At 28.0% G+C, this 17,424-nt stretch overlaps 1 protein-coding gene across 1 annotated transcript in view; it reads right to left on the bottom strand.

Annotated features, from left to right (window-relative positions):
* Positions 1 to 17,424, bottom strand: part of LOC142318196 (tachykinin-like peptides receptor 86C) — a 734,981-nt gene that overhangs the window by 9,967 nt on the left and 707,590 nt on the right. Inside the window, exon 7 of the mRNA XM_075354749.1 lies at positions 15,618 to 15,814. Coding sequence (XP_075210864.1) covers positions 15,618 to 15,814 — 197 coding nt within the window. The remainder of the gene's footprint in view (positions 1 to 15,617; positions 15,815 to 17,424) is intronic.

Consider the following 17,424-nt stretch of genomic DNA (forward strand, 5'->3'; position numbering starts at 1 on the left):
AAACTAGTGAATAATATTAAATTTGAAGACAGTTTGAATGACTGTGAGGTTGCTGTGTGGAAGTCTTTTAAAAAGGTTGTAAACAACTTCCTTGGAAATCACAAGATAGATAACTTATAGCCAAAGAACTTATAACCAAACTTCTTAAAAACTATAAAGCACTTAGATGAAATATTTAACTGCAGATCCACTTCTTAGATTCTCATCTGCATTTTTCCCTACCAATCTTCGAGCTGTGAGTGACGAACATGAAGAACTCTTTCACCAGGAAATATCCACCATGAAAACACATACTTGGGAAACTGGAACCCAAGAATCGTGGGTAACTACTGCAGGAATTTCAAGACTGATGTACATACAGAAAACTACACCAGAAAATTAAAAAAAAAGCAGATTTAAGCATGTAGAAATTACTTGTAAAATATTGTTATATTACCTTCAGGATGCTTTTTCAACTAAAAAAAATTAAAAAGTGGCAATTATAAAAGAAATTATTGCCTGATAGAAAGAAACTACTTAAGAAACAATTTTTTTTGTCCGGTGTATTTTATACACACACAATGATATACTTGAACACACCTAAATATACTTGAATATTATGAAATACATGAAGTTATAAGAAAATATATGTTAAGAGTACAGATACAGTTCAAATACAACACTTTTTTCGACCATCGTTTGAATTCGGGTCTGCCTAAAATCAACTGACTTATCTGAAAACAATAGTTTCAGTCTCGAGAATGGTCGTTAAACGACTGAAAAGATCTTGAAGTAAGCTTTTACAAACGGTTTATAATAAAAATTTTGGCATTAATGTAATAGGCGATCTACTGCTGTAGTTAGTTAGTTAGTTCTCAGTTGGCGCCACTGAAACGCTATCTTGAAATTAGAAAATTAATAAATAAAACTATAAATATAATCTAACCAAACTTAATCTACGCTCGCTTCGTTCGCTAACCTTGACTAGAGACCGAAGGTTAGCGAGCGAAGCGAGTGTAAGTTAAGTTTGGTTAAATTATATTTATAACTTTATTTATTTGTTTTCTTGTTTCAATATAGCGTTTCAAAAATATATTCTTTTAAATTAATTTGTGCTGGTGCGAATATAGAATTTTTTTGCAGCTCCCATTTTGTTTTGTATATATACCGTCTCACTTTCTTTTTTTCTAAAAACATCTAATACAACGGCACAACTTTTGTGATATCTTTTATGATGAGATGGTCATTCAGGCAGTAATTAATTAAATAAACAAGTTTACACTTAAAAAAGGAAACATGTCTTCCAGTATTAAAAAAAAACACACCCAAACTTCACAATCCAACTCTACTAAATATTTTGACTTACAATGAAACCAATCGCAACCTAGAACTTATTGAGTAAACTAATACAATTAACAAAAAAAAAATTTACTTGATAATCAAAAAAAAATCACTATCACCTCGTAACAAAGTCACAGCAAAATCGAGATTCTTCAGAACTTCCAGGTATTTCGAATTATCTATAAATTTTTTAAAACGAACTTAAATATATAATCTACATAATGTTTTTAATGCATATTTTTACCAAACATGTATAATGTATTTAGTTTAAATAATTTTCTGTGAAGCTAAATAAGTAATTGAAACTTTTGTTTTGTAAAGAATAATATTAGTTCGTAAACTTTAGTTAAAGTTTCGTTTAAAAAAAAATTATAAATTCTTTAACAGTTTTTTATTTCTTGCAAGGAACTTTTTAAAACTTTATGGTTTAAAAACTTTACAGTTATAATTATTTCCCTTTTATTAATCGCCTAGGAAAAAATAAAACTTTTCGGTTTACTTGACAGTTTTGTACTATATTTAATGTGTTCCGCATAATAAATCAATTAATGTAATAGTTTAATTTCATTTTAAAGTTTAATTAGTTTTATGATATATGTAGTGAGCGCAAAATGTTTTAAAATAACGGCAATAAACAAAAAAAATATTTTTTTACCTGTAATTTTACTTGTTTTTTCTTCTTTATTTTCGCCTTCTCATTTGTCACACAAAAATCAATGTTTTCATCTTTAATTCTTCTAAATTCCTACGTAATCTGGGCTTTATCGCTTGTCCAACAGCTCTTTTTCACGTACTCTGCTACCTTTCCTTGGAAATTTCGGTCGTCACTCTGATTTCCTCGACTCTCCCTACTGCCAAATCTTATTTCTAACATTTTTATCTTCCTTCTCTCTGGGTTTTACTTATTTTATTATTATATTATTAAGACGGCATATAAAATAATTATGTTTAAATATTCAATCGAATTTTTTATCCGAATTGTTGCTTTCTGATATGCTACTGCGATCAGAAGTTCGTGTGATTCGTACAGAAATTTAATTATAGAATAACTATAGAGATTATAAATAGTTACTCGTATAGATAAATAGACAGATATCACCTATGAAAATCGTAATCTTGAATGATTGCTGTCTAGTCAAACCGAATGCACTAAATTGTTGCCATTAGTAAAAGAAATAAATATAATATATATATATATATATATTAAATACTATTAATATCTAGGAGTTTTTGCTTCAATAAAGAGGCAGTTTTTCTTAGAATTGAAAGCTTTTTGAAAATGTCCAATAACAGTTAACTAAAAATAAAATGATGTTATAAAAATTATTGACGATACGGCAAATGTTATTATTGACTCAAATTAAAGGAAAATTTAATTTTTTCTTAATCAATCTGTTATTTAAGAGAATAAAAAATAACTTTATAAAAATCTTTTACCGCCTACTTCTGATAATTAAGAAACTTAAGTTCCGGTGTAAAAACCAGTTCTTTCACTCACAATTAACTTTAATTCTGACGTAAATTAACAATTTATGGAAAGGCCGTGAGCTTACTTTCCTTCCAAGAAAACAATTTATTTGCCGAGTGGCAAAATAACGTTTAAGGGAAATTAGTTTGATGGAATTTTCTCATCATTGCCTTTGTTCACCTACTTCTATCTATAGTGATGGAAGCATGACTAAAGATTAGTGAAATATTTTTAATACTTAAGTAGCATAAACGTATTTGGTGTATTATACTTTTGATCTACTTAAAAATGCCATTTTTAAATACTAATATCGGTTAGGACTAATACCTTTCTTTTCTATTACCTATACATATTCAATTCTTTAACTTATTTAATTGAGTGTAATTCTTATTATACGCATTTAAATTATTTTCAACAGTTATTTCAAGAACTGAACATGTTTTTACATCTGTGGATTAAAAAGTTGAAGATTGGTAGGGAATTTTTAGAATTCGATATATTTTTTTTCTTAGAATATATCTGTGTTGTTTCATATACATAATCTCTACGCTAAGAGTTATTTTATCGATAGGAGATCGGGATTTGTTGTAGATTGATTTGCCTAAAATGAATCCGAAGGATTTAAGGGTTATTGCTTTGCGGAATGTCCAAGGTTACAATTTTCTGATATCATTATTAATATCACTTTGTATAATAGCGCATCTATAAAAGATAGAACTTTATGTTATAATAATTAAAATAACTGGCTGAGGGTTTTGCAGCTACCGAATACAATTTAGAATTATATCAAAACGACAAGTAGTGATTTAAAAATTCTACGGGTCATTAGGCACATTAATTCAAACTCAAAATGACTTTTAAAAAATGTAGATAATTTAATGCACGTTAAATGAGAAAATGTTACTTTTATACCTTAAGTTCTATACAGAGATAAATGTTTGAGATTATTGTATCGAATCTTCAATCAGAAATGATTAAAATATATAAATTAAACTTTCTAATTCGTACTACTACATGCAGTGTTAGTCATGGTGCATGGACTGGTTTGAATGACCTCTTTGAAAGGATCTTGGATCTGTTTGTTTCTTCAATCCATAAGAAACTTTCTGAGGACCGATCTAATACTTTGTTAAATGTTTTCTGATTATCACTAATAGCCAAAAAAAGTTTTTAATGTTTCTCTAAGTGTGATACCATTTCTTGAATTGTTTTTTTCGTAAATGACAAATCTGTAAATACACTTTTTCTATCACCCTTTGTTTTAAATAAATTACGCTTCAAAAAAAAAAAAGAGAAAATATAGTTAAAATTTGTAAAATTTATAATTTTGCATGGCCGTATCTGTTAGAATTATTTCGCTGTTGCTTTTCTTTTATAAATAGCCTCAGACATATCCCGAATTAATGTCCAACAGTAATCGGCTAGCATGTTAGTATTCCATTTCCTTTTTAACGGCTTTCCATCACCGAAATGGCTTCGTCACTTACGTCTCCGAAGTTATCTGGGAAAAAATCCAGATGTGAATGGAGGATATGTGTTTTCAAAGACATATTACATCCCATAGCTCTGTATGAAGTAAGAAGTTGATTAACAATATCGTGTTAATTGTCGAATTTTTGTTTGGCGAGAAAATGTTTGTAAACGTCTTTAAAGTAATCCCAAGCTGCACTTTCTACATTATTTAACATCGAGCTAAATACATCATCTTTGACCAACTTTCTTATTTGCGGACCAACAAATATTCCTTTAATTTTTCCTTCACTTACATTCGGAAATTTCTGCCTGATGTACAAAAATCCGGGACTATCCTTCTTCATTGTTGTTACAAAATTTTTGATTAGTTCTAGCTTGATATGGAGAGAAGCTAAAAATACTTTTTTTGGGTTCAAAAAGGGCACGTGAATAATATTTTTCCCATCTGGAGTTAAGTTCTCTCGTTTCTTACACTCTTTAGTAACATAATGTTTATCTCTAGCTCGGCTGTCCCACTCGCAAAGAAAAAACATGTACTTAGTATAACCTGACTGCATGCTTAACAAAATAGCTTTAACTTTCAAATCACCATATGTTCCAGCTATGTTTTTTATAACTTATTTTTTCAAGAACGTCTTTCATCACATCCTATGTCTCTTTCAAATTAATACCATAAGCGATTGGTATCGAAGGATATTTGTTACCATTGTGTAGTAAAACCACTTTTAAACTATACTTGGACTAATCTATGAAAAGTCCTCAGGTTTATGAAGTTGTTCTAAGTGCAACATAAGCTCATCAATATTTGTGCAATAGACCAAATTATTTTCAAACAAAAGTAACAATCGGTTACATGATTCTTTGGTTCACGCCGTTTAGTAAATTCCTGTATACTGTTTACAAATGTTAATTTCCACCTTATGGTATAAAATAAGTTTAAATAAAGTTTTTATTATTGGATTATTTGGTGAATAATCAAAAATGAAAACGAAACAACCATAAAGGAAAAATAAGATAACATCAAATATATTTCAAAATAACGACAAGTAGACGAATATAAAGAGGAAGAAAATGTAAAGAACAAGGGAAGAATAAAAAAAATTAAGAGAAGATGATAAATATAAAGAGGAAGACAATGTTAAAACCAAAGAAAGAATAAAAAGGAAGAAAATGTTGCAAACAAAGAAAGGATAAAAATATTAAGAAAAGATGATAAATATAAAGAGGAAGAAAACGTCAAAACCAAAGAAATAATAAAAAGATTAAGAGAGGATGATGAATATATAAATTGAGAAAATTTGAAAACATTGAGAAAATTTGAAGAACATGTACACAAATTAAGATCAGAAGAATTATATCAAACCAAAGAGCGATTAAATGATTGGCAACAAAAAACAAATAAACGAAATGATGATCAACTCCGACTTAGGGAGAATATTGTCCGACAATATCAGAAAAGTAATCAACTAAAAGATAAGAATGTTTTGCAATTTATTAAAGATCGGGCATTTATGCCTCAGTGTATATGTTGTTCTTGTGAGGGTCTATTTTTCAGACCCTCTGAAGTTAGTTTTAATGTAGATAAAATTAAACAGAAATTCCAGAATAATTAAATAAAGTTAAATAGAAATTAAACTAGAAAATCCAAAAATAGTACGATCCTAAATTATAATTTTCAATTAATATTAAATAGTCAGATGTTACACCAAATTTATTACATATACACATATGCAATAATGCTTATTAAATTTATATACACATTTTTAGAAGTCCACAAAATTTTATTTCACTAATAACTTCCTATTATTTTCTTTTTTTATTGTTATTATTGAATTATTATTTATTGTAAACTTTCTTTTACAATCATGGGTTAATAATTATTAATAAACCAATATATTTAAATAAAAAAACGATTAAAAAAAAGGAGATGAAGTATGATTCAAACCGATATGCCTTCCATTATAAGATCCAAATATTTCATTAATTAAAATTTTATTTGCCTATAACTCTGGAATCAATGAAAATAAATATCACTTATGATGTATCGTTGAAAAGCTCTCAATGAGGGCTTATTACAGCAGTTAAGAAAACGTCCAATATCTATATTTTTGGGAATTTTTAGCTTTTTTGGATGCTTTTGGTTCAGTCGATTAATTAAAAGGAGAGGTGAACTAGATGTTGCAAGAGTCCTAATCCAAAATTTCAATATCCTACGCCTAATCGTTATTGAGTTATGCGAGATACGTAAGTACGTACGTACAGACGTCATGCCGAATCTAGTCAAAATGAATTCAGGGATGGTCAAAATGGATATTCTGTTGAAATCTGAAAACCGAAATTTTTCGTGATCACAATACTTCCTTTACTTCGCACAAGAAAGTAAAAACCGCTATGAGAATCTTACTAGTCTTAATTCGAAGTAAAAGATAGAGTGGTAAAAAGAGGGAGTGATTATTTTTTAATTGTCTTGTTGGCGTGCTTGTTAATATTAAATGTTTTTAATATTTTTTGGGAGTTGACTGGGAAGTACAGCAACAATACCTAAAAATTATCTTAGAAATTCGAAGGTAATTTATGATCTCATATGATGGGACACTACGTTACTACAAAGCTTTATTTATACAAAAATTAGTTATTGTCAGGGAAATTGAATACCATATAAAAATTAAAATATCGAGTTGAAAAAACTGGAATAAGTCGGAATGGATGATCGTATAAGTATAAAACGGGAAACATCTTCCTTCATTTATTAAATTTTTCTTCATTGATCAATTCCTTCATTGATCAATTTTACATTATCATAAAAATTTATCAAGATTTTATCTGATGAAATAATATTATTTTGATTTAATTTCTTGCAACAAATTGTTTCATCACGTTTAATTATTACAAGCAGTAGTAAAAATTGTTCTCAGCCTTCTTAATTAAAAAAAAGTGATTGTAATAGTAGAACTCGTTATATCAATTAGTCAGCCAGATCGCTACATATAGAAGGGAACGGTAGACTGAATAATAGAACGTTATTATACAAGTAATGAACTGAACAAAAGAGTAATTAATTTACTGTAGCAAAGCAGTGAGTAAAGACTATATAAGATAATTATCAACAAAACCTCCTTTTATTTGTGTTCTTTTATTTTCTCTCTGTATATGGTTTGTGAATAAATATTCTTGTGGTAACTTTACTTATTATTCACTTATATAAATTAAAATAATCCTTGAATCCATTTATCATTGTATTTTTACTCTTGTAATACATTTATTCCTCTGGACTAAAAATTAAATTTGTCATTTCTTAACTTTCATTTATCAACTTTATTCATCTGTCAAGTATATCTACCTCCGCGCGCGCGCGCGCGCGCACACACACACACACACACACACACACACACACACACAAATATACGTGTATACTGGGCACTGAAAAGTAAATTACACCCGCTCTAATTTTTTTTATAATTGAGATAACTGGATGCGGTTTGCAGCGTTCTACCGTGTACTAAGAGATTACTTCAATGACCGTACATCTCACTATTTTTGATTGTTGGATGGTAGGAAGCTCAAAAATAAAAATAAAAAATATATTTATTGAAGTAGCCCCTGAATACAAGGAAGAATGACGCAAACCGTATCTAGTTATCTCAATTATAAAAAAGCTAGAGGGGGGTATAATTTACTTTTCAGCCATCCGGTTTATAAACAGCGTATGTAAAGTAAGTTCCCTATCTATTTTTTTCTATAATTGTTACTTTAGAAAATCTTGACCAATGTTATATCTATTTTGTGCATAAATAGTATTTTTTAACGTATTCTAAAATTTTAGCCATCATCTTTACACGACAATGGATTAAATTTTATGTTTTAAATGACACTACAGTCATATGATACATCATTTCGATGTAAGCAAAAAAAATCTGTGGTGATAACTGTCCATAGATATCTTTATATTTTTCAAGATATTAGCTTATTCCCAGCCCTACTAACTAAGGGTATTTATTTAGTAATTTTCGAAACGTAGATTTTTACTAACAATAAATAAATCAGGTAAAAATAAAAAATTACTTCTCTTTTCTGAAATTGAAAACATTTTTATTAATTTTTTAAAAATAACGTTAAAAAATATTGAAAATTTTTATTAGTTTGATGATAATATGATTAGGAGAATAGGAACTCAAAATGGAAGAAGCGACTTACCTTTAGGCACTAGTTGTATATTCTGTATTGAAATTCTTTCCCGGTCACAAGCAGATCAAGGGATTGTCATGCATCAGTTACCCTGTTCATCAGATCTTCAATATATACGCTACAGGAGTTTATAGAAAATGGACTTTATATAGAACAACAGAAGTTTAAAGGTATGCTAATGCTTGAGTTTAGCATTTTTTCGAAGATTAAAAAAAAAAAATACATTACATACATTCAACAATTTTAAGAATTTTTTCCTTCCATTTTATTTTCGTCAGAAATTCTTAACAAATTAGAGTTGAATAAATCTGTACAATATTTTAACTAAGTGTCTTTTTATACTCGTAGAAATATTAAAAGAGTAACAGAAATGTTTCTTAGTAGAAAATTTTGTAAATTAGTATTTATTTTACAAAATAATTTACTTTCGTGTCAAAGTGAATGGAAGTGACACTTTTATTTGGATATAATTAGTAAAAAGTTATGATTGGAGAAAATATGTACGTATTTGTAGAATACATTTTTACGTGGATAAAGAGTAAATAAACAGTGTGTTTATTAAATTATTCTACGGGGTAAGAAACTGTCCGTCCTACCCCAGAACTCTTGGCTAGTACAATACAGAGTTTTATGTAGGGTTTCCATAATAGCTGAGGGTATTATTAGATATAATATAATAGAAATATAATAGGTGAGGGTATTATTAGGTTAGAAGAGTTCTAACTAAGCTTCTAGATAATGGGCCTTAACACGCTGTAAACTGTTCCGTGTACCTTTTTTCCTTTTTATTAAGACTGGGATGTAAAAGTGTAACTTATTAAAAACCTTTTATTTGAAATTACAAAATTCTTAAAACATTTTTCGAGTTTTATAACAAAAATAAATGAAATTAAAATATTATAATGACGACGTTCTTACAAAAGTTTTACTGAAAGAACTTTCATTATTCAACTTAAACTTCTCAGATATATGGCTGCCATTATTATTAAAATGGCTTCCCTATTAAGGTTTTCTTTTGTTTTATGTTGACATTAAACTTGAACTTACTTTTCTTATAATATGTGGCTAATTAATTAGATTTTATTTTCTTTATGTAATTAAAATCTCATCAAGTGTAGAAACGAAAAATATTATTTCAAATTTACGTAGAATATTAATTACGCCCATCAGAAAAATTCAATATTTTAAATTCATAATTAAAAATCAACAAATAATAATAATAATAAGTAATGACATCATTAGAGTAGTTTTGTTCAGCTGTTCCGTCCTTTGTTACCCTTTATTCTGTTTAAATAATATTAATCTTAAATTTTCCGTTACTCATCTCTTATATTACACATTTTTTAAATTTCAGTTTTTTCCTAGAAGGATCATTTCCAATGATTCCTCTAATTTAGATGATGATTTAAATACTTCCTAAATCATTTATAAATTATTTTTTAAATTATTATTTTTTTATTATTAAATTATTATTTTAAATTATAAAAATTAATAAAACCAAAAATTACCAAAGAATATATTCCATTAATCTCTCTTCTCTTTTTTTCAGAATTTTATACAATCTAATTACCACATCCTGAGTTGACGAAATTAATTCTAATTATTAATGTTTATACCGGATATTCTTTATTAAAAAATCTTCATTAAAAGATTATCATCGTTCCTTTACATTTTCTATTTTTATTTTTTTTATGTAAATCAATGTTTAAATAGACTTAAATTCTCTCTGGTATCCGATAAATTATAGCCCGTATTCCCTTTATTTTTACAGCTTTCAATTTCAAGTATCTGTCTCACAGGAATGATGATGTGACAGGCTACGCTACTGAAACTTTATATAAACCTTTCTTTCCCATTGTATTCTTCTACTTTCTATCTTTAAAGGAATATTATGTAAGAAAATGTACTTCGAAATATTGCGTAAATCAGTATCGCGCTTCATTTTGGATATTATCGTTTAATTAAAGTTTTATTTACGTCAATGGTTTCCTGCAAGTTGTATAAAAAGTACCAGAAAAAATTAAACAAAAACATTGGTTGAAGATAACAGTTTTTTTGTGATCTAGTAGGTATTAAAATGTCTCATCGTTGATCAATGTACGGTTTTGTAAGAGTGGAAGGGTTAAATATTATATTTAAACCAAGAAAATAAGAAGACAATGAAACATATTCTCTGTAAAATATTGTATGTATCAAATAGGGTACAGTAACTTTAGAGGAGTAAGAGTTTTAGTTTTATAAATATTTAAGTTGCACTATCAAAATTTATAAAGATAAATTACCTCCCAATAAAACTTACATCCTTTCCACACGAGAGATGGTTACAGTCAAGTAACCTACCTCATTTAACTACCAACACGTTAGATTAACCGGCTGGTTTTACTTTTCCTGACGATGAAGATGAATTTCTTTAGAAAAGGATGAATGTTAATCAAGTGTTCAATTTTTTAAAATTTGTTAAATACAATATTCACTTATTGTTTTTTATTTAATTTAACTTTCCCAGGTTTGTAATTTAAATTAACTTAACAGTAAGGATAACATTTAAAAAGATTCTAACTTTTTCATGAATTTGATGCTTTCTAGATTATGCCTACCCATAAGAAATTTCTGGTATTAAGTTTTATTTAAGTTTTTTTTTTTAAATTAATATTTCTTAGCCTTTATTGTAATTCATACACATAATTTTATACAAGGCGTAATATAAGATATCAGTCCATATTTCCTGTCGTTCCACTGCAATATTACATCCTGGAAACTGGAATATTTTGTAGATCTTATCAAGACCATCTTTATGTTTGTAGACTGCGTATGCCGGTAATCTTTCCTGGTCCTATTTTTTCCAGCACTACCTAGCATAACTAACATTTGTATTTGAAAAATTTAATTTATTTATTTAATAAATAAATTCTTTACCTCTTATATTTGACTATTTAGGGAACTGAATTAATGGTACCAGTTACCTGTGAAAAATTGTAAATCCTCAAAATAATGTTTTACGGAATCATGTTCGCATTGTGTATCCTAATTTGTCAGAAAACACTAATTAGGTGAGATGTGTACAATTCTTTTTTTTTTTAGAATATGCTAATAAAAATGTAGTGCATTAATTTCTTTATAAACAAGTAATATTTCTTTACTTTTCATAAAAGTAAAGATAATGGTTGAACATTCTCGTATCGCGTGGCTGAAACACAATGTAACTGTTATACTGGTGAAAGATGTACTTAATGTTATATGAATATGAAGGTAATATTAACTTGTTTGTTAATAAATTATAATATAATTAATTTTATTTTATGTAGAACATAGTATGCTTTAGGATAAATTAAGGTTATTTTTTTGACTATTCAACGTATCTTCACGTATTTCGAAGGCTATTTATTTCTGTCTGATGTAAGGATCACTTCCTTTTAGGTTTTCCATGACGTTATTTTTCTGGAAAAAAGTTAAAGTTTGATTGGCTCGACTATGATGTATTCTTTACAAAAATTAAATTCAATCTTTCCTATATTTCTAACTTATATTTTCTGTCTTGTACATCCAGAGAACCTCCTTTTCATCGATGATGTGCATTTTTTGAAATCAATTCTGTTTTTAGTAATCTTATTTCAGCTGCCTCTTTGTTTGCCTCTCTTACTTACGTCTCATCCAATATTCTCTACCTACGCCAAATCCGTTCCAAACAGATTTGTAAAGTAAGAAGGTGAATGATAGTTATTATGTTTCGGTGGACCAGTATTGAGTTTTTTATGATTGCGTTACATTTAACGGACTTGTATTATTTTTTAGCTTATCCGTATCTAAGTTCATTGTCTTTTGGTTTAAAGGTGCAGTGTATGAGAAAAATATATATTACATACTACATGTAATAAAACATATTACATCAATTTATGTAAAAATTGAATTTTAAAATATATAAATTCAAAACCGTACACCGGCGACTATTATTGCTTTCAAAGTACTTTCCTCGTGTGGTGGTTTAGATAGTTTACTTCAGAGGCAAAGTACTATTACATCAGTATAGTCTCGAGTTCCTTATGTCATACTATGTTGGATATAGGTGACGTCTGAATTTTTCAACTTTTAGTCTTTAATTTTGAGTGTAACTAGGAATAACAGAGAGCAAGGTCGGGTAAAAAATAGAATAACTTAAACAATAATCGAACATAAATGATAAACAGTAATTCGATATAAATTTCTTTCGTTAAATTATTGTCGGAAATTTGAAGAAGTAGCCGTTTCGTGATATACACATAGAGAATTTTAGGAAAACATGTTAAACGTAAAACTAATTTTTTATTTAATTTTAAATAATTTAAATTTAATTTAAAACGAGCTTCATTGGAAAATTTTAATAATCGTTTTTATTAAATTTTAACAACCCTCTCTCAACATTTGTGGGGTACCAGGACTTGTAAGATTCCAGCAGTAGCGTCGCACATAGTAAGAGTGGCACAGTGTCTGTGTTGGTTGAGCTGCCGCGCCGTTCACCGTTGCATCCCTTAAAAAATAGAATTCCACAAAATCCAGAAATTGTTTTTAAGATATTTATCTAAAGAATATTTGCAAAATCAAATCGAAAATCCCATTTAGTATAGTTGGAAATTGAGAAAATTTGCAATCATTCTTCAAAATGTTTACTTTCTTCGCCCATTTCAAGGTCAAATTTCAAAAAATCTAGAAATTGGTTTTTAGATATTTACATGAATATTACACGCATCAAAATAGAGTACATATCTTCATTTGTTATGCAGACATTAAAAAAAAAAATGTAGTAAAATTCATCGTTATTCCACTTTAACTCGTTAAACGCGGAATTAAAAAAATCCTTTTTTTAATGTGCACTTACACCGTAAAAAGAACGAACGTGTATACAACACGTTATCAACAAATATCAATTTCAACAATTTATCTCAGTATTTTTTGTTGGGAGTTGATTATAAATATATCAGGACATGTTTTATAATACTATACATAGATTTTAATATTTTATAAATGATTTGTTCTGACAAACCGGATACGTTTTGTACGAAAAAAATATGAATTTCGACTTATAAATTAATTATATTAATTAACAATCAATTAAATTAGTTAAATGAACCGTTAATCAATAAATAACTAATTAACGGTTTCTGATGATAACTAAATAATGTATCGTTTCAATCCTGTGTAACACTATGTAATAATAAAGCAATCTGATGTGGACACCATATGTCTTCTTTGTACGCATATTAGATTACATATACACATTTAGAAAAAATGAAAAGTACCTAAACCTTTATTTCATTAATAACTTCTGATATTTTTCATTTTTTTTTTTATTGTTATTATTGAATTTTTATTTGTCGTAAAATTTTTTTACAATCAGAGGATAATAATTATTAATAAATCAATATTTTGAAATTAAAAAAAAAGTTAAAAAAAGAAGATGAAATCTGATTTGAACTGATGTGCGTTTTCCTTGTAAGAGCCAAATATTTCATTAATTTATTTGCATTGCTTCCTTTACTTCGTACAAGAAAGTAAAAAGAAAAAGAAGAAAATAAATAAACAAATAGATTGCGAACATTTTATTAAAAAAAGATAAATTAGTACTGTGCTGAGATTTCAAACAGTTCAGATCCAAAGTATAACCGCTCATTAACAAAGATTCAGATTAATTATCCAGTGGTTTCTGGTCAGAATTGAGTCTGGTTACATCTTGAAGACTTTGTGTAAGTATTTTCACGTTTTTCGTATTGTTAAACTAAAGCCTCAGGGAAAACTACAGAAACGAATAAAGACAGAATTCCTGACACATATGTATAAACCTATTTGAGATGTAAGAGATCGGAATTGATTGAAGATAAATAAAGTAAGGCTTTTTTAGCCAATAATCAATACTAATGAGTACTAAATCTTAGTAAAATCTTTGAAAATCCTCTAAGTACTCCGAGTAAAATAATAAAATACAATTTATTTTTTTCCAATTTAATTTGGTTATTTAGTATTTAAACATTATAAGTAGCAGTTGATTGGGCGTATGTTTGCGTGGGGTTTAACATGCAAACCCACGTTTAGTATTGGTAATTAATTGCATGTAATATAAACATCTCATTAGTTACATTCGCACGACATAGCAACGTATTGACGACTAACTAAATTTCCCTTGTATTTACATTGGTTATTTAAATTTGGTGATATTTACGGTTTTTAAATGATAATCAATTTGTCATCTACAGTGACCTAGTTTTGTTCTTCTTTACAGAAGTCCGATCGTTTTGACAATAGTCCAAAATGATTTATTTAATCACTAAATTTTACGTAAGTGATAAGTGGTTTCGTTCATGTTTTCTATATGTAACGTTTGGTCGATAGCATTGAAAAGTATAACGCATGAAATGCAAAATCAAATTTATATAACGCGATTATAATGAGAAGATATACTTTTGAGTTTTGTACAAACGGAGTTAATTTATAAAAATCTGAATGTTAAATGAAGACTATATCAACATTTTATATCGTCACAAAGTCCCTTTTTTCATTCATTTGTACAACATACTTAATTTCTGACAAATAGTTCTATCATCTCAAAAAATTTCATTAAACATTAAAAGTGAATCCTTATCTTTCTGTCAGTCAAAAACAAATTTCCGTTCACTGTATATTCCTACTATGCTTGCGTTTGTATGTCTGTCGAGCCGTTTTTCTGTCTGTCATCCTGTTTTTTGGATTTATTAAGATAAGATTTTTTTAATTTTAAAAATATAATAGTAGGTATGTATGTACAAATATTTGGTGAGCATATAGATAAAAATTAAAATTTCAAATATTTACTTGTATATTTAAAAAATCTGCAATGTTATGTATGTTCCAATATTTCAAACTCAATGAATAACAATTTTTACACTACGTTTTAAAAACCTGATCACAACTATTATTATAACACTTTTTTCTCATTTTTGTCTTAATGATGGGATTATTTTTTATCTAAAAATTAATGATTCAAATTTTAGAATTTTTTATCATAAAGTATAATGAAATTTTGTAAGCCCCTCATTTTGAAATTTGGTATGTAAGACGGTCTTAAATTTTATACATCATACAGAGAAATATTAATAACCTTTAATAAATTTGAACGAAGAAAATCAACCTGCAATTTTTTTCGTTTATAATAGTTTAAACTTACCTGTTATTCATCCAAAAATATATCAGCGGGTTAACCATAGCGTGTGACATAGCCAGCCAGTAGAAAGCCAGGTATACAGTTTGTACATACATGCTTTCCGTAACTTTCTTGTAATGATAAGCGTATATGAAATACCCGTGATATGGTAACCAACACAAAGAGAATATTGTTACTACGATTATGAACATTCGAACGACCTGAAACAAGTTTTCATAGTAGTTAGTAATAACAAAACCTTAGAAATTATATTATTATTTATTATCATTAAATAACGAATTAAGACTAAATATTATCATATTTATCGAATTTATAACTCAATATTTGAATGCATCATATTAAATCAGCAATGGCATTTGTTGAATAGTTTAACAAATAAGAAAAATTTTAGATATTTTTCCCCTTTTAAAATTTTAAGGTTGATGAAGAAAAATAACAGATAAAGGATGAATTATTTTTCTACTTATATATACATTCCTTAACTCTGATTTCTCTTAAGATTGACTGATAACAGTCTACTATGGGTAGATTGATGGCAATTTTTGTATTTCATTCAGTTTTGTTTCTTTTTTCAACAAATTCTATTCTTTGTCTGAACGTCTGAAGTTTGTTAACAAAAGAAAATTGAGTTGAACAAGTTAGAAGGAATTGAACAACTTTTTCAGTTTTTGATCATTTCATATTTATGCATTTTTTAACGCTGAATTCGAAAATAACTTTCAATTGTTTTCCATCACGTCAGGATTTTTGGCGAATCGAAAATTTCAAAATGTTTAAAAAGTTAAAAAATTGAGAAAATGTGATACAATAAAAAAGATGTAAAACTTTTTTTTTATAATAAATTAATATAATATATTCACCTTTTGGGTTATACTATGCATTTTTATTGCTAAACAGTTGAGTGGTCTGAAGAGGAGGACGGAGGAGGGTCATTGAACCCTTAATTTCTAATGAAAATTGCCATAAAATTTGTAATTTTTAATAGCCTAATTTCTATTATAGTTCATTTTTAAATTAACTTATTTTTATTTATTTAATTAATTTTTATGAGGTACGTCATGCCTTTGAAAACCAGTCCAACTCTTCACCAACCCTTAATGACGAGGTATATAAAATACTTATAATTTTATTCTCAATATATTATTATATATTGAAGTTTCTTTGGACGGCTTATATTCTCTTCGTGCTTTTCTTTCTATAGGGTTCATCTTGGTGTAACATCCAGCAATAGTCTGCCATCATCGTAGTATTCCAATTTCCTTGATACCTCCTTCCCATTTCTTTCATGTCATGATGAAATCTGTCACCCATCTATTCGCTAACGGCACCCACATTTTCAGGAAAATAGTCCACATGTGAATTTAGGAAGTAAACCTTCAAACTCATGGAACAGACTAAATTTTTGTACTTCTGCAGCATGTTCTCAACGACTGATTTGAAGTTCGGACCTTTTTTTTGCTCAGAAATTTGGTTACTACGTCTTTAAAGGCTCCTCAGGCTTCTTTTTCTGCAACTTCCATTTGTTTCTTAAAATTATCTTCTTTGAGAAGTTTTCTAATGTCAGGACTAGTAAAGACATCCTCTTTTAGTTTGGCGGTTGATAAGACTGGAAATTTGTCACAGATGTATTTAAAACATTTATCTTCTTTTGGTAAGGCTTTGACAAATTGCTTCATCAAGCCTAACTTGATATACAGAGGTGGAAGAAGAACTTTATTCGGATCTATGAGAGCTTCTCTGAGCACATTTTTGGTTCCAGGTTCTAATGAAGTTCTTTTAGACCAATTTTTTCTTATCCAGTGATTTCCTC

Source organism: Lycorma delicatula, chromosome 1 (genome assembly GCF_047948215.1).
Source record: "Lycorma delicatula isolate Av1 chromosome 1, ASM4794821v1, whole genome shotgun sequence".
Lineage (NCBI taxonomy): Eukaryota > Metazoa > Arthropoda > Insecta > Hemiptera > Fulgoridae > Lycorma > Lycorma delicatula.